Source organism: Lontra canadensis, unplaced genomic scaffold (genome assembly GCF_010015895.1).
Source record: "Lontra canadensis isolate GAN:19392208 unplaced genomic scaffold, GSC_riverotter_1.0 scaffold31, whole genome shotgun sequence".
Classification (NCBI taxonomy): Eukaryota; Metazoa; Chordata; class Mammalia; order Carnivora; family Mustelidae; genus Lontra; species Lontra canadensis.
The window spans coordinates 9,882,914-9,907,120 of record NW_022631025.1 but is presented as its reverse complement, the minus strand read 5'-3'; the positions used below and the strand labels follow the sequence as shown (position 1 = coordinate 9,907,120).

The 24,207-nt window shown below is 49.3% G+C and overlaps 1 protein-coding gene across 1 annotated transcript; it reads right to left on the bottom strand.

Moving 5' to 3' along the window:
• Positions 1-599: 599 nt before the first annotated feature.
• On the bottom strand, positions 600-18,355 carry FXN (frataxin). Its single transcript, XM_032866578.1, has 5 exons — positions 18,153-18,355; positions 12,394-12,491; positions 9,786-9,906; positions 3,483-3,580; positions 600-913 (listed from the first exon to the last, which is right to left on the bottom strand). The coding sequence occupies exons 1-5, from the start codon at positions 18,318-18,320 to the stop codon at positions 763-765; spliced, it is 636 nt and encodes a 211-aa protein (XP_032722469.1). The 5' UTR covers positions 18,321-18,355; the 3' UTR covers positions 600-762.
• Positions 18,356-24,207: the final 5,852 nt, after the last annotated feature.

Below are 24,207 nucleotides of genomic sequence, written 5' to 3'. Positions count from 1 at the left end.
GCTTATGAAGATGGCCCTTCTTCCCTTCTTGTCTTTGGGAGAGTTTTTGCGTTCTCAGACCTGTGCTGCAGCAGCTGAATCCATAAAAAATAACTTAAAAAAAATACACAAACACACGCATCTTGAGATGGAAAATGTGCCTATGTCCCTAGTATGTCTCTATGGAAGAAACACCATCACGTCTCCCTGGGTCTCCCGTATAGGCCACACCCCGGCAGAGACACCAGCGGGGAGAGAGAATGATCTTTGGTTTGAGAATTCCTGAACGTTACTGACACTTTCGTACTACAGGGCGTAGGAACGTTGACATTTTCAGGAGGTGTGGCGCCATTTATAGATGACCCTTTAATGAGTCTTCATCTGGGGACAGAAAAGGGAGGTCCGCCCGCCGCTCTTTGTGTGGTTTTATGCAATTAAGTCCTTCAAAGAACGAAGAGTGAAATCAAGTCATTTCTCCTCCTGAATTTCTCCTTATTTTTCTTGCTGTGAGGTTCTATAGAAATGTACGAGTATCGGGACACTATAAAAGAGAAGGGATATATCCTGCGAGGGAGGACATCAGACAATAAATCCAAAAACACTACAGACATTAGAAGTCCGAATTTAGGGGAGGGTGGGAGGCAACACGTTCTTTTCACCGAGCCCTTACACAACACGCACTGTCCTCCAAAGTGGGAATGGAACCAACCAGACCCCCAGCAGTGGGGCGGAGCCGGGGTCTTGGCTTCAGACCTGTTACTGTCCCCGGGACTGGACGGGGCATCAAGCGCCTTTTCCGGAATAGGCCAGAGAGGATAAGTCCAGTTGGGTCCGGAAGGCTTCGGTCAGCTCCGCGGCCAGCAGCTCGTGCAGGGACACGCCGTCGTGCGCGTACACCCAGTTCCTCCCCGTCCAGTCGTAGCGCTTGGGGCCGCTGCAAGACAAAATCGACCTACGGGAAGTCCACGAGCACTGCCCTTGCGCAGAAATGCTGACCCCACAGACGCCGCCCCCAAGAAACTGACCAGAAGGAAGCTCCCAAGTCAGTGCAACAAGGCGCCCCCTGACTGCCTGTCTGAGCAAGTCCCCACTCATCCCCTGCAACAACTCGACACAACGACTCTCAAGGCCGGGGAACACCGGGACCCTCTCCGCGAGGGGTCATAAGTCACATCGGAGGCTTCACTTTTTGGAACTCACGTAGGATACCTGCTGTGTCAGAGCAGTGTTGTTCAAATCATGGCCCTTTGGGTACCACTCATGCGATTTGTCCCCTACCTGTATTATTATTATTATTATTATTATTATTATTAATTACTTTAGGACCTTTGTAACATGCGCAACCACTACCTCTCCCTACAAAACACTTCATCACCCCAAAAGGGAACTCTGTGCCCATTAAGCAGTCGTGCCCCGCACCCCTACCCAGCTCCTGGCAATTACCTATGCTATTTTTTTTTTCAATATACTTTTTCTTGGCACGTGTGGCTGGCTTGGTTGGGCGTCTGCCTTCGGCTCAGGTCATGATCCCAGGGTCCTGGGATCGAGCCCCGCATACTGCTCCCTGCTCCGTGGGAAGTTTGCTTCTCCCTTTGCCTGCCACTCCCCTCGCTTGTGCTCTCTCTAACAAATAAATAAATTAAATCTTAGAAAAGAAATGCAGTCCCATGAAAGATGGTTTTGGATGTGAAAAGTTGAGTGGAAAATGCATTTCTTTCCTGAGGAACACAGTATCTGGGATAGTAAATGGCTGCTTCGCAGATTTTCTTTCCAGATTCCCACCATGAATGACAGATTAAAGCAGCCCCGGGGTAGGATCCTATTGCCGGTAGGTGTAAACAAACAAGATACGGACTTTTTTGACCCCCAGATATGACAGGGAATTCTATGGTTCCCGGGCCCTGCCCAGTGTTTACACAGCCACCAGTCCCCAAAGGTGATGGCTGGGTTTGAACTGATCCACCCAGCGTCTCCTGTGGTTCCTCCAGAAGTGAAGGGTAAGAACGTGCAGTCCTCACGCTGGGCTCTGGCCAGGGTTGGGGCAACTGTTTGAGGCCAAAGAGAACAGCTAATTGGCCCATACAGGATGAAACGCCCAAGTTCAAGTTAATTGGGTCTAAAAAAGCAATGCAATCTGTAAGAGTCTTGCTAGAAATGGGTGATTTCTGAAATTGTTTGTTGAATTCTAACATACCTCCTAGAAGAGGTTGGGGCAAAACAAAGGAGGCATAACGCTTTATTTATGTTGAGTAAATAATTTCACACCATGGCATGATAAACAGTACAATAGTAACTGCCTAAAAATGATGTGAACATTGGGGCAGAAGAGTTATAAATTTTTTTTTTGGAAAATTTATTTATTTGAGAGAGAAAAAGAGAGCCAGGGGAGGGGCAGACGAGGAGAGAGAGACTCTCAGACTCCCGCTGAGTGCAGAGAGGCCTTGAGGCTTATCACTATGGAGATCAGGACCTGAGCCCAAATCCAGAGTTGGATGCTTAACTGACTGAGCCACCTAGGTGCCCCTATAATTTCACTTTTTTTAATGTAGATATCACTGGGCTTTCCAAGAATTGCATGCTGGGTACATCTGGCCTTTCCCAATGCATACTCGGTATGTTGTCTTTGGAAGTGCTCCTGAGTGACCCAGGGGGGCTGGTCTGAGAGCTTTTAGTGAGCGTCTCCCTGACAGCCACCCAGACAGACGCAGGCGGGAGAGGACCCTCTCTCCCTGCACGTTCTCAGGCCTTGAGACGCAGCGCAGGCGGCCTCCAACGCATGCCTTTATTCCAGGAGACTGAAAGCAGAGCAGTGCTAACGGCAGGAGGGACTCGACGCCCTGGAGTCCCAGCCTCGGAGGCTCTCCCGGCTCCACAGGGCACGCGGCTCAGCTTGGCAGAGGGAACCCAACCAACACTGAGCGAGCTGCTCAAAACAAACCAGAGGCCAAACTTGAACCTGCTCTGAAGACAAAGGCAACTCATTCCGAGGCTGCAGCATCAAGAGTGGCTTTTTTGGGGCGCCTGGTGGCTCAGTGGGTTAGGGTCCCTGCCTTCGGCTTGGTTCATGATCCCGGGGTCCTGGGATCAAGCCCCACATCGGGCTCTCTGCTCAGCGGGGAGCCTGTTTCCGCCCCCCGTCCCCCCTCCCCACCTGCCTCACTGCCTACTTGTGATCTCTGTCTGTCAAATAAATAAATAAAATCTTAAAAAAAAAAAAATTAAAAAAAAGAGTGGCTTTTTAAAAGGCAGGGCAATGACTTCACAGAGAGAAACCGTCCAGGCCAGGCTCTGCAAAGTTACACACTTTTTGCTTCAGGTCTCAGGATGTGCTCCTGGCGGCCGGAGCACTGGTAAGCTGGTTACTGAAGCTGGGTTAACTGTGCTTCGAGGATGGGGTGAGGCTCTCGGACACCCACCCATGAGGTGATGCTCCTTTTAAAGGGTCCACGATGCCACACCTCACGAGCCCCGAGCAAGGACAGATGTGGACTTCCGGGACGTACCTGGAGGGTGAGGATAACCAGATCTGCTTGTTTGGGGTCTGCTTGTTGATCACGTAGGTTCCTAGATCTCCACCCAGTTTGACGGTCAGGACACCACTCTGGCGGATCAGGCGGCGAGAGCATGCGGGAAAGAGAACAAGACAAGGTGAATCACTCTGTCCCAGTTGTTGCGCATCTCGACACTGAGACTCAACACACACCTTGAAGAAACGGGTTTCGTGTTAGACACGGCAGATCGCGCGGAAAGCACACTGCTCTCAGAGTCCGACTATGATGAATCACGATACTACTCAGACCCCATGGGGCCTCCCTCATTCCCCGCGGGGCTGGAGAGGCAAGGGTTCTCATTCCTCCTATCCAGAGGCAAGGAGACAGCAGCGGCTTGTCTGAGGAGTGACAGCGGCAAACGGGAGCCCGTGGGCTGCCTCAGTTCCCTTGAAGCCCAGCCAGAACCCACGAGAAGATGTTAAGAAACGCAGACCCCAACTCTGCCGGAGTCCCACGTCAGCCCAGACATCGGACAGGACACGTTCATGACCAAAACAAGGAAAAGAGGCAAGAAAGAAGGAGTGTTCAAACCAGGAGCGTTGCCGGTTTTAGAAGAGCCACAGAGCGAGCTCCGCCGTTGGAAGGAAGACAGAGCTTTTATTTTCAGACCCTTCCCATGCATCTCACAAGCTGCCCTCAAGGGCTTTATTTTCTCTGAATTCTTTAAAAGAGTGGTTGGTCCATCCTTGCTCACTAAATGCTCATTTAAATTTGAACACACTCTTTCAACAAAGGAGCCCTTTACTCCCAAGGTCTGAGGTTTCTTTAGAATGAGCAGAATATTACAGAAGCAGTTGCGCAGCTCAGTCCCTTTACTGGAGCTGGGGTGCAGGGGGGCAGCCCCTCACCCCGGGCATAACCCGCGGAGACACACCGCTGCCTTTCTCTGGGCTTCTAGAGCCCCTGTCCCATCAAGAGGCCCTGAACTCTTCTTAGAAGACTTTGTGTTTGGTTTGCAAACACAAAGAGCTATTGAAAAGGTAGATGGCAGCGGCATACACAATAATGTAACTGGCAGGCAAGGGAAGACTCTATTGGGTTGTACCTTTTTTAAAAAAATTTGAGAGAGAAAGCAAGAGGGAGAAAGCACAAGGTGGAGGGCAGAGGGAGAGGGGGAAGCAGGCTTCCTGCTGAGCAGAGAGCCCAACGCAGGGCTCTATCTCAGGACCCTGGGATCATGACCTGAGCCCAGGGCAGATGCTTAACCGACTGAACCACCCAGGCACCCCTGGACGACCACCTTTCATTTACTAAAAATTGTCTTGAGGCACCTGGAGGGCTCGGTTGGTTAAGCATCCAACTCTTGATTTCAGCTCGGGTCATGATCTCAGAGTCGTGAGATCCCGGGTGTCCCCGGGCTCTGTGCTGGGCATGCAACCTGCTTACAATTCTCTCTCTGCCTCCTTCCCTCTGCCCTCCCCCTCTTTTTCTAAATTTAAAAAATTTTTTCCCTCCCCTCTCTTAAAAAAAAAAAAAGTATCTTAAAATTGCACAGTTTAATAATTTCAATATTTCACAAAGTGTAGTCATAAGGTGTGCAAACATCACTAATTCTCAACTATTTCCACCCCAAAGAGAAACCCCTAGCCATCAGCAGTCCTTCCCCACCGCCTTTCCTTACAAACTTCCAAAGCTTCTTTTCCCATGAGATAGCAGGCTCAGGGGATCCAGACAGAATTGTTTCCTGTTTGACCTACTTATGGTCCCTCAGTGCCCCACTGTGCCTTGCCCCCCACACACGAGGAGGTGCAGGCACCGTGGGGAGGTCAGAGGATGGGGGGTCTGAGTCTCATCAACCCTGCCACCGTCCTCAGGACGACATCTGTGCTGCCTCCTTCAGAGACCCAGGCAAGGATGGAGGGGCATGGTGGTCAAGGGTTGTATTTGCTCCTGATCACCGTCACACCCTAGGGCAGGACACCAAATCAGGGACGGCATGTCCAGTCACTGAAAGCCAAATCCAATCCTTCCAACTCAGGATCTTCTGGAATTATTCCAGGGAATGGGCCAGGCATTCACAAAGAGCATATTAAATAAGCAGCCATGAGGGGCGCCTGGGTGGCTCAGTGGGTTAGAGCCTCTGCCTTCGGCTCAGGTCGTGATCCCAGAGTCCTGGGATAGAGCCCCGGGTCAGACTCTCTACTAGCAGGGAGCCTGCTTTCTTCTCTCTCTGCCTACTTGTGATCTCTGTCAAGTGAATAAATAAAATCTTTAAAAAAAAGCAGCCATGAGATTTCTTCTAGATGTGAAGACCTCAAGCTGTCTCCTCCACCTGGCACCGTCCCTGCAGCGCCCCTCCCCGCACAAGACTGAGACCCCTGCTCAGGAACCCCTGCCCGCCCACCCCACGGCCCCCATGCCTTCCTCCCTGCAACTGAGCTGCCTGCCTGTTTACGGGACACCTGCGCCCCCCCCCTCCACAACTCGAAGCGCCTTGAGGGCAGATCTGGCTTTCCATCCCAGCACCTTCAGCGTCCAGTAAATCTGTTCTTAGTGCGAGATACTGGGTGGACACGAAAATACACCCGTGTTGGAATGAACCAAGCCAACGGTGACCAGGGCTGGTGATAACACGTGCGAAGTCGAGGGCAAGTTTACACAAGGCAGAAAGTCTCGACACTTAGCCAACCCGCCTCCTGTTGGTTGTGCGTGACTATTTTTCCCATGGAGCCAGAGGCTGTTTCCAGAGGAATCTGGCAGGAGGAGGAAGGAATGGAAGGAAAGGAGAGGCTTACTGGTTCACCAGGAGTTCCTAATGCTCTCGGAACCGTCTGCAAGTACCCAGATGAAGATGGCTTTTTGTTCATTGGTATTATTCCTTAAGGGCCAGTCGGAGGCTGTTCTAGGAGTGTGGGCAGCCTTAAACGCAGGAGCAGGGGGGAGTCAAACTCCTCAACAGCTGGGGCCAGAGGTGCTTGCCGGTCAGAACAGCCCCCGTCCACCGCTGGCGGAGGCTCACGCCCCCCAGTCAGTATCCGCCCCACACACTCCGGAGCGAAAGGAGCAACTTCTGTCGTCACAGCTCATTCTGCAGAGACTGACACCTACGGGATGGCACGTTGAGTCAGGAGATTTCGGGGATATGTGGCTTCCCACATTCCCAAACCAGCCAGCCCTCTGAAGGAATAAGAATAATGAATGTGAAGCCCTTTTATAATTTAATCCGAATGGAAATTCGGAGAAGTAGAGGGATGTCACCCGCTTCCCAGCTGGAGAACCTGCCACTCACAGAAGTGAAGAAGGAGAAAATACAAATCCAGGACGACAGGCTAAAAGGTTTTTCTCTGTGTCCAATACAGTGCTGCGTCCGAGCAGGTGTCCGTAACCGGGGACCCGGAGCCGGGCTTCGGGCGTCTGCAGACTGCCTGGCCTCAACTGAAACTGTACTCACAGGCGTGCGGGGAAGGTTTTCTTGGGAGAAGGTCCAGGAAAGTTCAAGGAACTTCTACTGTATGGCAGTGACATGCTGACAGCTTAGTGAGCAAAGAACATGACGGCAAACGGATTCTCATTAAAACGTCAAAGAGTCCAGGGCTCCAAGGGCAGGGAGCAGGGGTGGAGAAAACGAAGGAGGCTTGGCAATAACGCCTCGGAGCGCACGGTGCTTCTCACGGCCCTGGGTCAGATTTTGCCGGTCACGTGCAGCTGACTCCATAGGTGCCAAGTGACGGCAGGTGCTGTCTGCCCTAGTGGGCAGTCCCCTCCCATGGCAGGGCCAGTTTGGGTGAGGCCTGGACCCAGACACTGACCCCCCAGATGACGCACTCCACTGACAGGAAGACACAACAGCCAGGGAGCCACTCACGTCACCCAGTCCCCAGGGAGCAAACCGAACACACGCATTCTTGAGTCTCCCGAACAGTTTCCGTTCATCTGCTTGGCCGGGAGCAAGCGGATCGGACGTCTGTGGTGCTGACCGGCATCAGTGAGAGTGTGTTCTGGAAACGTATGTGGGCCCCATTTCATTTGTATACCGGACCAACATTTATTAAGTCCCTATCACGTAGCTGGCAATGTTTCAGGCACTGGGATACCAAGAGCAGACAGTGTCCTGGCTGCCCAGGAACTCAGTGTGGCTGTGGGAGCTGATGTGTAAACAGTACGCGGCCTGATCGGTGCTCTACAGACTCACCCGCAGAGTGCTGGGCGAGGAAGGAAGCGTGGTATCTGCCTGGAACATCTGGGAGGGCTTCCTAGAGGAGGCAGTGCCCACCTGGATGACAGACTGCACCCCTGGTATTATAGGTGTTCTGTTGCCTATAATGTAGTTTCAGTAGATTGATTTGTGAAATGTCTGAGTCAGCTAGCACCTGAGGGACTCTACTCGGGAAATCACCCCTCAGGGTAGACAGCATTGCAGAGTGTTTTGTAAGAAGCCCCAACAGCAGAGTCAGCTACTGGCCTTTAGTTTCTACATCTATATTGGGGCGTTTCCTAACTAGCAAATGATTTGTTAGAAATCATTTTCCCCTGGTGAGGAGAATGATAACTTAAGGTACATGGGCTGGCTAGAAAAACACAGGTGCCTCTTCCCTTTGCAGGAATGGGTTACGGGATCTGGAAACCCCAGCAGCTGGGTCACTCTTCAGAGAGACACTGCTGGTAGCATTCAGGTAAGATCCTGTGACCCACCATCGAGCAAGAACATTTTTTTCTTTTGAAGATTTATTTATTAGAGAAAGAGTGAGAACAGCGGGGAGGGGCAGAGGGAAAGGGAGAGAGAGGATCTCAAGCAAACTCCTTCCTGAGTGCAAGCCTGATGCGGGGCTCGATCCCAGGACCCTGAGATCATGACCTGAGCCGAAACCAAGTCAACCACTCAACCGATGGAGCCACCCAGGCACCCCTGAGCAGGAGCATTTGCTGCTGGATTCCCCCGGGGGTGGGGAGGATGGGGGTGTGGGGTGGTAAACAGAATCCAGCTGCTAGGATACTGGCACACTTGCTTCTGATGAAACACTCATGCAAGAATACTCGAGTCACTACGTATTCTCACTAATCTTACAAGAACAAGTGGTGTGACTGTATTTGTGACATGTTAATGAATGTTTGCATGTATGGCCGAGTTTAGCCTGAGACTTGGTTTCCCTGTAAGTCTAGTCAGCCCCTGGTAGGGAGACTGGGGGAGAGGAGACCTGTTAGTTTCCCAGCTCCATCATCCCACAGTCAAGTTGGGGGGGCGGCCAGTCAGTATGGGCTCGAGAGCAGTTTGCCTTCTGAGGCTGTCTGCAGAAACACTTCAATGCCCTGCCCCAAATGATTCTCCCAGCAGTCACGGAACCCACCTGGAAGGGAACCAACCCTTTCTTGCCCCATTGCCTTCATTTTGACCTCCATGACCCTCACTGTCCTTACAACCAGGCTTGAAAACTTCCAGACTCTGCTACCTGCTCTGTCTGATGGAGTCCCTTCCGTCCACAGTAATACCCAACACCATTTCTATCACGTTAGCCTGACAGCTGGTTGTCCTAACAATTCCCCTTCATAACATTTCCGACTATTAAGTAATTGCCGTCAAGAGGATTAATCTCCGTGGGGGATTTTTCTGGCAAAAAAAGGAGCTGCTCCCTAAGGGGGAAAACAGCATTCTAAAGGCAAGGAGGGGGACTCAAGTCTGCCACCTGGTGGCCAGTCGAGGTAGAGCAGCACTCCCCGGGCTTCAGGGCTCTGTGGCTCCCCCTAGCGGCACTGAGGATCATCTGAGGAGTGATTATAAAAACAAAAAACTTCCCCTGGCCGTCCAGGGATACTCCCAGACCAACTAAAGAAAAATCTCTAGGGGTGGAACCCAGGGTGCACATTAGAATCTCAGGTGAGCTTTTCAAAAATATGCTTCCTGAGAGTAGACCCCGACCTGCAGGTCAGAATCTCCCAGAGCTAGGGCCGCTGTCCGAGTGCTCGGAACACACCCTGCTTAAGGACGAGTGGTCCGCTTCTGCCTGCAGGACAGTCATCCTGCCAGACAAACACAGGCCTGGGTCCCCCCCGGCTTACCTCACGAGTCCTGAGTGGAGCTTGAGAACCTGTACTTTCAAGCAGAAACGGGACTCACAGAGGTCGTGACTTGCCCAAGGTCACAAGCCTGGTGGGGCAGGGCTGGAACACCAAGGCCAGTCTTTGGGTTCCCCTCCTGCCCCCCACCCCGGAACCGCATGCGGCTGGATGCTTAACTCCACTGGAGGGGCATTCTCTGTCGCAGTGAGCTAGAATTCTTAGGAGGAAGCAGAAAAAATATGAAAATAAGCAAAAAGGTACCCCAAACGAGACATCATAGTCTTCGAACGTATAAGGTTTGTCTGCGAGGTCTTCAAAGAACTCTGCTAAGGAGTCTAGTGTCTTCTCAGCCAGTCTTTCATAGGTGGTCTCATCCAGAGAGCTGCAGGGAAACACCAAAACCCCCCAAACACACGTTTGCCAAACTGCTCCATTTTATTAACGTCAAACCTACATTATCTATTTATTTACTTATTTAATTTTTAGTAAATAAACTAAATAAGTAAATTCATATTTAGTAAATTAAATAAGTCCAGTGTGGGGCTTGAACTCACCACTGGGAGATCAAGAGTCACATGCGCCACAGACTGAGCCCACCAGGTGCCCCGAAACATCAACTTTTTACTCAAATTAGAAAAATTCATGGGAAATTCATGTACAGACAAAAAAATTAATCAGCATGAAAGAGTTTATATAGGGGCGCCTGGGGGGCTCAGTCAGTTGAGCCTCTGCCTTCAGCTCGGGTCATGATCCTGGCTCCTCGGATGGAGCCCTTTGTTGCCTCCCTGCTCAGTGGGGAGGCTGCTTCTCGTGCTCCCCCTGCTTATGCCCACTCTCTCTCTCTGTCAAAAAAATAACTGAATAGGGGTGCCTGGGTGGCTCAGTGGGTTAAGCCGCTGCCTTCGGCTCGGGTCATGATCTCAGGGTCCTGGGACAGTCCGGCTCTCTGCTCAGCAGGGAGTCTGCCTCCTCCTCTCTCTCTCTGCCTGTCTCTCTGCCTACTTGGGATCTCTGTTAAATAAATAAATAAAATCTTAAAAAAAAATAAAATAAAATAAATAATTAAAAAAAATAACTGAATAAAAAAATCTTAAAAGAAAAAGAAAGAGTTTATAAAGAAGGAAACCTTTCTTCCCAAATAAGCAGCCCCCACTGGCAGAGTCAACTACGAATAACAGTCTCATCTGTATCTGTCCAGAATTTTAAATCCTTTTTAATATGGAAATTGAAGCACCTTACAGTTTTTATTTAATATATCCTGGAAATTGTTCTATATTAGCATATACATATTTTCATGGTATTTTATATCATATTATTTATTCAACCTGACCCCTTCAGCTGGACATTATACTTATTAAAATTGCTTGTATTATGATTAAAATTATGTTGGGCGTTTGCCCAACAAAGTGGGAGAAAATATTTATATTAAATGTATCTGAAAATGGGCTTATTTCCAGAATATATAAAGAACTAAAAAAAAAAAAAAACACAAAAATAAAAAACTACAAGTAAATAAGAAAAAGAAAACGCAATAGAAAAAATGAGTAAAATGCTTGAACAGATATCATTTTTAAAAAAGATATCCAAATGGCCAGTGAACACATAACAAGGGGTATAACTTTATTAATCTTCAGGAAAACACACCGTAAAAAATTCACGATACCACCAGAATGGTTAAAATGAAAGAGACAGATAATAGCAAGAGCAGGCCCAGAAGTGAAGCAAACCCTCTCCATGGGGTGTGGGGTGGGGGTGGTGTGTGTGTGTGTGTGTGTGTAGGTCAGAAGAGCTACTCCTAGACCTGGAGAGAGGACTGCATGTCACCTGGAAATCTTGGCCTTTGTGGTGGATGAGAGACCATATGGGCCTGTGATGGCAGCCCTGGGGTTAAGGGCTCATGTATTGTGTGTGTGTGCGTGTGTGTGTGTGTGTGTATACGGAGGGTCCACGCAGACACCAGTGGTGGCAGGAGCCGACTGTAGCAGTGCCAGGGAGCTGTGCACGGGAACGTACGGCTTCCTTCCAGGACACCCACCAGGCTAGATCTCCCAGCATCCCTTGCAGTCAGCTGGGGTCACGTGACCAAGCCCCCCCACCCCCCAATCGGAGGGAGGGACAAGCGCCACTTCCCAGACTTCCATGCTCTTGCACCTTTCTGTGGAATGGAGCCTGGGCAGGGTGACCTGGCTTCCACCATGTAGGGGACACAAGGGATGGGAAGGCGGCAGGACCCCGGTGGCCTGAATCCCTGCACCGAGGCACGCCCACCCTGGACCGTGGGGACACAGGGGCGCCTACGGCTGCTGGCTCCAGCCATTACAGCGGTGGGTCTCCCCGTTACAGAGGCCTGGCGGACCCCAAATGCTGAGTCATCAACGATAGTAACAACAGAACTCTGGAAACCACCTCATGTCCAGCAGTGGGGGACAGGTGGAATGAACTACGATACGTCCATAAAACTTAGTATTATTTCATTTAAAACTGTGGTAGAGGGGAACGCGGGTGGCTCAGTCCGTTACACATCTGACTCTTGCTCTCAGCTCAGGGCTCCGTCTCAGGGCCGTGAGTTTAAGCCCATGCTGGGCTCGGCACTGGGCGTGGAGCCTACTTAAAAATAAATACATAAATATACTAATATGGTAGATGGTTGGTGAAATGGAAAGATGCTTATGAGTGCTACTGCTAAGGGAGAAAACAGGTTTTGGATGGGATGGGCTACTTTTTTTTTTTTTTTAAACCAGTAAGAGAAATGGAAAAAACTTTAAAAAGCTAATATAGGTATGAGCAGGTATGCACAGCTGTGTACTGAGAGAGAGGAGGAGGGGGGTGGGAGGAAGGGCTCTCTGACGTGGAAGGGGCTTTAGCTTACCCAGGGTCGCCCACCGTGCCCACTGTTCTCACAGTCATCCAGCAGACACTCTGCTTTTTGACATTCACCATCTGATCAAGGCGGTGGAGGCTCAGACTCTAAAAGCCAAAGTGAAGAAGCATGTTACTGTTTTCCTGTGCATTACAGTCCCTGAACGTGTGGCTTAAAAATCACTACTCCTGCATTTGAGAATAAACCACGTTCAATTTTTCCAGGACTGTTTCTGGAATGTTTCTGCTTGTTTTGATGCATTACCTTGTGTTCTCTCGGGCTCTCTCTAAGGCTGTGCGGTCCAATATAATAGCCCTGAGCCACAGCCAGCTAATTTACATTTAAATTTGTCACTTCCCATCACTTCCCACTAAAATTTGAGTGAGGGACAAGCACCACTTCCAAGACTCCCATGTTCTGGAAGGCCACGTTTCAAGTGTCCTGTGGCCTCCCGTGGCCAGTGGCACATAGAACATTGTCACCATCACGGTTAGCTCTGTGGGCAGCACTGCTCCAGGCTATTCGAGGTATGCGGTGGTTAGCACAGGCCAGGCGTATGGAAGCAGCTGCAAGGCTCCTGGAATTTGACGAGTGCAGGCAAGCGGCCGATGTCTGCTGTGGTCCAAAAGAGGGGATGGACTGCATGTGGACAGGTCTCATTAACATCTGTGGGAGATAATGTGACCTGTCGATTTCTTCCAACACATAACTGGAAGAGGGTCTATTTGCTCGTCTCTAGGGCTGCCAGCCCCACTGACCAGCTGGAGAGACAGATGACATAACCAGAGGACAGTGACCGAGGGGACCCTGGCTGAGGGACCTGCCCCAGTGAGGAAGGGGACAGAGCCTGTAAAAGGAGAAAAAAGTGGAGATGGCAGTGGAGAGGTGGCCCCAGGGCCTTGTGAAGGCACTCAGCTGGACTTCATCCTGGGACAGCCCCCAAGGTCTGGAAGGGGTTGGCGGTTAAGATTCACCTTCTCTAAAGGTCACTCTGGCGCAGGGCTCCGGGGCCATTGTTCTCTTGAGCCACCGGTGCCCTTGGCAAGCTCAGAAAGGAGAAGGCAGAGGGCATGGGGCTGAGAAGTGAGCAGAAGAGGGGGAACAGGGGTATAGAGCACAGAGAGTGTGATTTTAAAGGGCTGGCTCCGAAGGAGAAGCAGAGAGCCAGCATGATAATCAGTTATTGCTACTGCACATTCTAGAGTGTTCCCTACTGCTGGGTGTTGATAGTCTTGATAGAAATGGATGAGGTCAGTCCTCATTACAAGCCTGTGAAGCAAGTACTGTTATTATAGTGGTTCTTCTCGACAGTTTGCTCTATAAAGTCACCATGAACAGGAGGTTAGTGAGATGCTCCTATGGGAAAATACAGGTGTAGGTTCCTGCAGGCTTTGGGTTACGTGTGACCAGGGGATCCGTACATAACCTCATTTACAGGTGTCTCTGTTTAAAGCCCCCTTGTTTAATATGCATTGTTGTTTCATGAAACTGAGCTCGGGGCCACCAGTGCCATAAATGAGGCCTGAACAAGGCTGATCTAGCACACGTGTTTTGTCGGTAAGGCCCATCACAGCCTTCTTGTGCTCAGACCACTAGACAGCATGTAGGCACTACGCTCCGGGGCCATGTTAAATAGTGAAATCACCAACTGGAAACCCAAAAATGCAAATAGTGTGCCACAGAATAGATAGTGGAAAGGACACTTGTTGACCCCATGGGAGCCGAGAGAAGGCAGAGTGTCACCTTGTTTGATCTCAGTGGCAACACACAAGCATGGGGTGACTCCTCAGTTTTTGCTGCTCTGTGTGTGTGTCTGAGAGTGAGCATCAAATCTGCTTTGGGTGTTGATTCTGGGATTACAGATAAATTTTACTAAATAGGTGAATTCCTGAGTCCAGGATCCATGAAATGCAAGGAGAGACATTTGTATTTTATGGATGAAGAAACAGAGCAAATCACTCAGATACACAGATGCAAAGTGGGGGTCCAAGGATTTGAACCCACATTGTCTGGCCCCAGGGTCCAGGCCACAAAGGAAAGAATCACACACCTGAGTCATACAGTGTTTTGGACATGGAAGGGAAGTTCGAGAACTAGAGGCTCAGACTTTCCCTCCTCTCCAGGATCCTGGCCTCTCAAATCCTAGCTGTCGTAGACTGACACCTTCGTACAGCCTTTTTTCTGTTTCAGTTTTGGTTTTGACTCTTGTATCTTGAATGGCTGTTCTTGGTGGGAGGTTTGTTCTGCTGCAAGTTATAGCTAGAAGTAGAAGTCTGCATGCGGCCATTTTTAATCATCAAAGGAACCGTTGCCAAAGACTCTTTGCTGGTCTCTTACCCATTCTCCCCAAGCTAACGTTCCCTGGGTACCTGCTTACACTTTCTGAGCCCCTGAAGGCAGGGGTCAAAGTACCCGCCACACAGACCAGAGATGAGCCTTAGACAGGAAGACATGAATACCCCAAACACAGGGCGAGAGGGTGTCTGGTCAATTTTGGTTTTGGAGCATGTCAACAAGAGTGTGGACAGGCAGAAGGGAAGGCCTGGCCTGGCTGGCTAGCAAGGAGGCCGGCCCTCACCCCAGGATCCCCTTGGCAAAGCACAAAGCTGGCAATGCTGGAAAGGTGAGTCAGGTCTCACCCACCACTGGGGGGAATGAACTGGTACAACCACTCCTGGCATAAAATGAGCTGAATATTTGCTGGCCCCTCACCTAGCAATGCCGTTCTTAGGAATTCGGCCACAAAGAGCCTCTGTCCACGCACAGCAATGCTTACATGAACACCATTGTGATGGCAGCATCATGGCGGTCACCCGGATGTCACCAGGAGACTGGACAGGGCATGATGTAGTCACCCAACGGGACACTACCCAGCCGAGAAAACACATAAATGACAACTGAGTGCAACAATGTCAATGAGCCTCAAAAACAACACTGAACACAAGACACAAGTCATGGTACAATAAATGCAGCAGAATGTTTTCTATCAATAGCACGCGCTTTAGGGAGACATACATAGGGGGTGACACTCTAGGAAAAGGAGGGGATGCCTGACAGAATTCAGGAGAGATTTCCCTCACTGAGGCCCGGTGGTCATCGGGAGAGCCCCAGAGCCTTCTGGCGGACAGGTAATCAGTCTCTTAATCTGGTGGTGAGAATGTGGCAGTGTGTTATTAATCTTTAAATGGTACAGTTTTGTTTTGCTTTTTAGATTTATTTATTTCTCAGAGAGATAGAGCACAAGAAGGGAGAGGAGCAGGCAGAGGGAAAAGCAGACTCCCCACTGAGCAGAGAGCCCGATGCAGGGCTCGATCCCAGGACCCTGAGATCATGGCTTGAGCCGAAGGCAGAGGCTTCACCGACTGAGCCACCCAGGTGTCCCGTGAATTTGTTTTTTCAGTTGCAAGTTTTATAAAATATAAATCAACCATTTCCACAATAAGTTCAGCTTAACATCTGAGCTTACGTGTGCTGATGTGAAATACACACTAGATTTGGATGAATGAGTACCAAAAAAGACTGTTAGCTCAATGATTTTTCAGTATTGATTACATGTTAAGATGATAATATTTGGAAAAACTAGATTACATAAATGTATTGTTGAAAAAAAATTTTTAAACTAAGCTCTAGGTCCAGCATGGGCTTGAACTCATGACCCAGATCGTGTGTCTCATGCTCTACAGTTGAGTCAGCAAGGCACCCCTCTGTGGTGTTGAAATTAATTTCACCTATTTCCTTTTACTTTTTCAATGTAGCTGCTAGGCAGTTTAGAATTACACAGGCAGCTCCCATTCTGTTTCTTTTGGATGGTGCTGTAGAAGTAGGCATAGGGGATAGAGAAAATAAGGATGGGGATGAGGCCCCCATAATGAACTCAGGTCTCGATGAGTTCTGGAGTGCAGGGACATTGGGGGGGTCAACCTGAGGACAGGTAAGACCTTGAAAAAATTAAACATGGTGGTCCCAGTTGCCACTATCATCCACCCAGCTCCGCAAGTACTGGAGATGGTTGAGGGCATTGTTTTACAAAGTTCAACAAACCCGATTAATTTACTACGGTAGAGGAGGCCCAAATGGGTGACTCAGGTTAACTACCTCCCAGCCTCCTATAACCCCCAATTCCAGTGTGTGTCCGGTGCCCACCTCCTGATGGCAGCTCTCAGTTGGGCATGCTTCTGAATCAACAGCCCGCAACAGCCACAGGTACTATCCCAAAGACCATGCCTTATCTTGTGACGGTCCTAAATTACAAACTGCTGGCAAACCACAGCCGGCACCAGCAGGGGTGGGAGTGCAAGCCAGGGCAGCTCCAGGTGGGAGCAGCACGGAAGGAGAGGGGTAGTAAATGTCTCTGTTCTGCACCTGGGCATCCTAATAACAGGATGGCCATAACTGCCTGTATTTCCCAAGAAGCCAAGGGACCCAGTATCAAGGGCCCAAGTTTGAGTGTTGGCAACCAATCCTAAATTTTCTTCGAACACGACCAAATAACAGAGCGGTCAAGTCTAAAGTCCAAATTTCAGCGCTCCAGGGGCGATCTGGGTTGCGTTTCGCCTGCCTCCTCCACCATGTGTGGTCCACGCAGCGTACCAACCACTCAGCATCCGGTATCCACCCGCCTTCTCGGCCCAGGTCTGTTTCTCCGTCGGGAATGCCCCTCCCTGCTCTATTGCCACCTTCAAGACCCGGTTTAGGTCTGCCTTCAGTTCAGGTCATCATCCCAGGGTCCTGGGATCGAGCCTTGCATGGGGCTCCCTGCTCAGCGGGGAGTCTGCTTCTCCCTCTGCCCCTACCCGCTTGTGCTCTCTTTCTCAAATAAATAAAATCTTGGTGGGGGGGCGGAGACCCTGATTAAACATCGCGTTCACCCCGCTGTGAGTCTTCCTCAACCCCACTCCCATTCTTTGGGCTTTCTCCTTTCAGGTCTTGGAGTGACTGGGTCAGATGCTTTGCAGCCCCCAGGGGAGAAAAGGGAATTAACTTCTAGGGCTGAAGACTTTGTATTACGTTAATCCTGCGTAATCCTCCCAACAGCTCCGCAAAATGGGCGGTACCCTTTCATGTCTTTAGGGAAAAGGAAGCCACCTTTTCCTCCGCCTCGGAGAGGTTCCAGAACCCGAGGTCACACAGCTCTGCTGAACTTGGGAGGCCAGGCCCTGTCATTCTACAAAAAGCTTCCAAAAGCTTTGCTGCCCTAGCTACTGTGCTCTGAGCCTCGACGTTTCCACCACGCTCGAAGGAAGCGTTTCGTTCCTAAAAGCCCACGCGTGGAATCATCGCTCTAGGATTCTACATAATACTATCCTATATTATTATGTTGGTATGTGTAGTGTTTTATTCTACTTATGTATATTTATGCACCACACTAGTACGTATGCTACAGTACCTAGTACAGTATCTAGTATCGCTTAAATTGAAGTTCGGGCAAAGGGAAGTGGAGAGCTCGGCGACCACCACGGACCCCCAAGATCGGGTCCCCGGCCACTTCCTCTGCACTGCGTCCCCCCGCAGTTGCATTGCACTGCCCTTTTCACCGGAAAGCACAGGCTGGTGCAAACGTGACCCCGGGGAAACAGAAGGCCCAGTGCGCGGCCGCGCGCCAGGCAGGGAGCAGCGCGCTCCACTGCCGCGCGGCCACCAGCAGAGCGCGGCCCCGGTGCGCGGCCCCGCCGGAGCGGAGTGGACGCGCGTGCCCGCAGCGTCCCCAGCGTGCGCGGCCTCTCCCTGCCGGCGTGCGGCCCGGACGGCTGCGCGGCGCGGGTACTCACGGCGTGGCTGGGTACGCGGGTAGCTCCGGTCCCGACGCGCAGCCGCCGGCGGCTGTAGAGCGGGGCGTTCCTCGTCGGCCCCTGGGCCCCGGCGCGGGCCGGGGCCGAGCCCGGGGGCGCCGAGAGAGGCAGGAGGCCGGCGGCCGCGCGGCGCCCGAATGTCCACATGCTGCTCCCAGGCTGCGGCCGCTCCGCCCTCCCGCTCCGGGGACGCCGCGGCGACACCTGGTGGCCACGGGTGGCAGGCGCCGCGGTTCGGCTCCGCGCTCCGGTCCCCTCTTCCGTCGACTGTGGGAAATGGCCCGAGGTTAGACCTCAGGGAGAACTTCCCAGCATTCCGCCCTCTCTGTATTTGACACAAATGGGGTGCGCGCTCGGTGCGAAGCCCTAGGGCAACGTGTGAATGCGTAATGACCCACGGCTGCAGAACTGTGTCTGGGAGGGATTTGCGAGCTGCAGCTGCGGGCTTGCTGGGAACCCGATGGCGAGCAGGTCTGCGGCTTGGCTGCAGGAGGTTATAGCCCTTAGGAGCGGGCAGACAGGAGAGGGATTGCCTGGTTTACATCCGAACTCTATTTCCTAGCTGTGTGACCAGGGGCAAGTTAATTCACTTCTCTGTGCCTCATCTGTAAAATGGAGGGTTTTTGTTTGTTTGTTTGTTTTTTACTCCAGGGCTGTTTTTAGGATAAAATGAGTTAATCTGGGCAAAGTGCTTTTTTTAGACCCTGCCTGCTAAGTGTATGGTATGTATGTTTTTGTTGTGGTTGTTGCTTAAGATTTTATTTATTTGAGATACTGAGAGAACACAAGCCGGGGGCAGAGGGAGAGGGAGAAGCAGGCTCCCCACTGAGCAGGGAGCCAGTCTTCAGGGAATCCCAAGACCCGGGGATCACGACCTGAGCCAAAGGCCGATGCTCAGCCCACTGAGCCACCTGGGCGCCCAATTATGAACTTGTTAATACGCTATAGGTAAAAGACCATTTTACTTACGTTGTGTTTTGCAGAGGAATGCAAATTGTGAACTATTCATATTTTATATAGGCTTGAGAAAATACTACATGTGCATACCAGAGAATATAATTTTTATGGAGGTGTTAGTGGACAGAGGAGATAGTTGGCGCTAAAGTTTTTCCAAAGCCACCTTGGTACTTGGTGAACAGTGGAGATAAGATGCAAGTATAAATGTGTGGGACACTAAATGACAAGTGTCAAAGAAGAACAGAAACTATTGGATATCACCACTGAGTGGGAGGGTATATACTGCTAGGGGACAATCAAGGAAGTCTTCATGGAGGAAGTGGCATTTGCACAGGGCCTTGAAAAAACAGGGTAGAGGAGGTGGGATCTGATTGGTTGTCAGAAGGGTAATCCGGGGCGTTCTTTTGGATGAGAGACATTTTCTTGCCTTCAGTTAACCCTAAGTCATTTATTGAGCACCTGTTATGTATATGCCCGGCCTGGAGAAGCCGTTTCTCCCTGTAAATTATCTGGAGATACACTGGAAGGTTAAAACAAAGTGGGGGTAGGGGGCGTGTGTGCTACTGGTATCCAGTGAGTAGACCCCAGGGGTGTGTTAGATAATGTGCTATAGACAGGATGGCCCCCTACTACACAGAATTACCCAGTACAAAATGGTAATGGTGCCAGGGCCAAGAAGCCCTCACTAGAGGCAAAGGGAAATGTTTTGGTTGCCCGCCACAGCCCCAGGTCCTGCCACACTAATAGTGAGGCCTGTCTCACATCCTCAGAAGTGCATTATATACTTGGGGAGCTGCAGTATGATGAACTAGCATGCTTAGCATGCTGTGGCATAGAGAAGGCCCCTGCCCATTCCCTGCAAAATTGGTATCACTGCTCTTTTTTTTCAGCCAAGGAGGCGGGCTCAGAGTAGCATAGCTGACAACAGGAAGACCTCCCAGGAATCTGCTTCTCAGTTGGACTGAGAAAGACGGATACTGTATGATTTCACTCATATGTGGAATCTAAACAAAGAAACAAACAAAAGTCCGAATCAGACCTGTAAACACAGAGAAAAAACTGATAGTTGCCAGAGGGCCAGGTAGAGGGGTGGACCTTATAGGACCCAGAGCTTTTTCCCCTTTTCCCCTTTCCACTTAGCTTCAGCCCAAGGGCAGGGGCCGGGAGGTGGTGTGTAGCACTGCCTATCCACTTGGGGGTGGGCCAGAGTTCTAGAACTCACATTCTCTGCTCTTAGAGGTCTTCCATAGGACTTACTCTAGAGCAGTGATTCCTGAGATGTTTGGACCAGCAGCTTTAGCAGCACCTGGGAACGTTAGAAAGGCACATTCTTAGGCCGTATGCAGACTTACTGGATCAAAAACTCTGGGGTAGGGCCCAGGAATTTGTGGTCTAACAAGCCCTCTGGGGAAATCAGATGCATCCTGAAGTGTGAGAACCACTATAGTGGGGTATGTCTTGGGGTAAAATTGTGAATCAAGCCAAGGTCAACAGGATTATCTTTTTTTTAAAGATGATCCCTACTAGAAAAGCAGGTTTTATTAAAAAAAAAAAATTATTTCAAGGCGCCTGGGTGGCTCAGATGGTTAAGTGTCTGCCTTTGGCTCAGGTCATGATCTCCAGGTCCTGGGATCAAACCTCACATCAGGCCCCCAGCTTGGCGGGGAGTCGGTTCTCCCTCTCCCTCTCTCCCTGCTTGTGCTCTGTCTCTGTATCTCTCTCAATGGAATAAAAAAAAAAATTATTTAGGGCGCCTGGGTGGCTCAGTCGGTTAAGTGACTGCCTTTGGCTCAGGTCATGATCCTGGAGTTGCAGGATCGAGTCCCACAGTGGGCTCCCGGTCAGTGGGGAGTCTGCTTCTCCCTCTCATTCTCCCCCCTCATGCTCTTGCGCACGCTCTCTCAAATAAATAAATAAAATCTTAAAAAAATTATTTTTAACTGAAGTATAGTTAACCTACACTCATATTAAGGTTATTATTATTATATTATTATATATAATAATTATATTAATATATTATTGTTATATTATTATTCAGGTGTACAGTATAGTGATTTGACATTTCTATACATTACACTGTCCTCACTGGGATACGTGTGGTCGCCATCTGTCATTGTACAACATTATTACAATATTAATGACCATATTCCTTATGCTGTACTTTTCGTCCCCATGACCTATTTATTTTACAAGTGGAAGTTTGTACCTCTTAATCCCCTCCATCTATTTTGCTCATCCCCCATCTGCCTCCCCTCTGACAACCACCAGTTTGTTCTGGGTATTTATGAGTCTGGTTTTTTGCTTGTTTCTCTGTTTTGTTTCTTAGATTCCACATAGAAGTAAAACCATACGGTATTTGTCTTCCTCTGTCCGAGTGATTTCACTTGAGCATACTGTCATCTGGGTTCCTCCGTGTTGTTGCAAATGGCAAGATTTCATGTTTTTTAATCACTGAGTAACATTTCGTTTTGTATATATGCCACATCTTCTTTATTCATCTTCCCATGGATACTCAGGTTGCTTCCGTATCTTGGCTCTTGTAAATAGTATTATAATGAATGTGGGGGTGCATATATCTTTTTGAATTAGTGTTTTCATTTTCCTCAGGTAAATACCCAGAAGGGGGATTACTAGATCATACAGTACTTTTAATCTTTCCCTTTTTAAAAAATGTATGAATTTATTTTAGCAGGGGGGGGGGTGGCAGAGGGAGAGAGAATCCCAAACAGATTCCCCGTTGAGCGTGAAACCCAATGAAGGGCTTGATCCCACAATCCTGAGATCATGACCTGAGATAAAACCAAGAGTCTGACTCTCAACTAACTGAACACCCAGGTGCCCCATACTTATAATTTTTTGAGGAATCTCCATATTGTTTTTCATAGAAAATTTACATTCCCACTAACAGTGCATGAGGCCTGCCTTTTTTCCACATTCTCACCAACAGTCGTTTCCTTGTCTTTTTGATATTAGCCATTCTGACTGGTATGAGGTATATCTCATGGTGGTTTTGTTTTGCATTTCCCTGACAGGATAATCTTTCTAAAGCTAAAAATCTAAATGTAAAATGTGAATGTAACCCATCAGTTCCTTTTTACTACCATCAAGATAAGTGCTCTTTCCACTGGACCCTATTCTCCAGCTAATCTGAGGGTACCAATTAGAATTAGGTTTTGCGGAGTAAAACAGAGAACAAGAAATTAACGTTTTAAAAATTGAGAAGTTTAGGGGCGCCTGGGTGGCTCAGTGGGTTAAAGCCTCTGCCTTCTGCTCAGGTTGTGGTCCTGGGGTCCTGGGATCAAGCCCCGTGTCGGGCTCTCTGCTCAGCGAGGAGACTTCTCCCCCCCGACCCCCCGCCTGCCTCTCTTCCTATTTGTGATCTCTGTCAAATAAATAAATAAAATCTTTAAAAAAAAAATTGAGAAGTTTATTTCTCTTTCACATCCAAAGAGGTCTAGAAATCGGCTGTCCAGCGTTCTTGGACCATTCAGCAAAGTTATCTGGGAGTGTGATTTCTTTTTCCAAATCAGTGATTTAGTGTTTGGCAAAAATGATGTATATTTTATAAAAATTTGAGAAATTTTATTTATTTCTTTAGAGCATGCACAGGTTAGGGGGCTGTGGTGAGCACTGAGGGCCAGAAGGAGAGACTCCTAGACCAGATCCACACCCAGGGCAGAGCCCCGGGCGGGGCTTGAACTTAGGACCTGATATCATGACCTGAGCTGATATCAAGAGTTGGACACTTAGCCAACTGAGGCACCCAGGTACCCCTAAAATTCAAGAAATTTTAAGAAAATGTATTCAAAAGAAAGCAAGAAAATGCCCAACAGAATTAACTGTGGTAAGCATGATGAATATCTTTTCATGCAGTTCAGTAGGTGTATTTATTTTGTCTATGACTAAGCTGGTCTCAGAAGGATACAAGGCAAAATCAATCCTTTTTTTTTTTAATTCCATTAGCCAATGTGTAATACATCATTAGTTCTTGATGTAATGTTCAATGATTCATTAGTTGCTATTATACCCAGTGCTTATCACATCACATGCCCCCCTTGATGCCCATCATCCAGTTACCCCATCCCCCCACCCACCTCCCCAAATCAGTCTTTTTAAAAGATTTTTTAAAAAGATTTTACTTATTTGTCAGAAAGAGAGTGAGCACATGCAGGGGGAGTGGCAGGCAGAGGCAGAGGGAGAAACAGACTCCCCACGGAGCAGAGTCTGACATGGGGCTTCATCCCAGGACCTGAGATCATGACATGAGCCGAAGGCTTAACCCACTGAACTACCCAGGCACCCCTTAAAGATTTTTTTAAGTGATCTGTGCACCCAGTGTGGGGCTTGAACCCACAACCCCGAGATCAAGAGTGGCATGCTCCACCAACTGAACAAGCCAGGCATCCCTGATATCAATCTTTTTTATTTTTATTTTTAGTTTTTTTACTTTTTATTTTGTTTTTAAGATTTTATTTATTTGCAAATGAGAGAGTGAAAGAGAGGGGGCGGGGCAGAGAGAGCGGAAGAAGCAGACTTCCCACTGAGCAAGGAACCCAGCACGGGGCTCCATACCAGGACCCTGAGATTATGACCTGAGGTGAAGGCAGAGGCTTAACTGACTGAGCCACCCAGGTGCCCCCAAATCAATCTTTTTTAAATACATGGCTCTCGTCTTCTAAAAGTATAACTTAGGGGTGCCTGGGTGGCCCAGTGGGTTAAGCCTCTGCCTTCAGCTCAGGTCATGTCTCAGGGTCCTGGGATCAAGGCCCACATCGGGCTCTCCGCTCCGCAGAGCATCTGCTTCCCCCTTTCTCTCTGCCTGCCTCTCTGCCTACCTGTGATTTCTCTCTATGTCAAATAAATAAATAAATAAAATCTTTAAAAAAATAAAAAATAAATAAAAGTATAACTTAATCATCTCATATATATAACATATAATGATCCTTCTCCCCAAGAAAAAAGTTATATATTCATTAATTTAAAACTTTATCATATAGGGCACCTGGGTGGCTCAGTGGGTTAGGCTTCTGCTGTCAGCTCAGGTCGTGATCTCAGGATCCTGGGATCAAGCCCCACA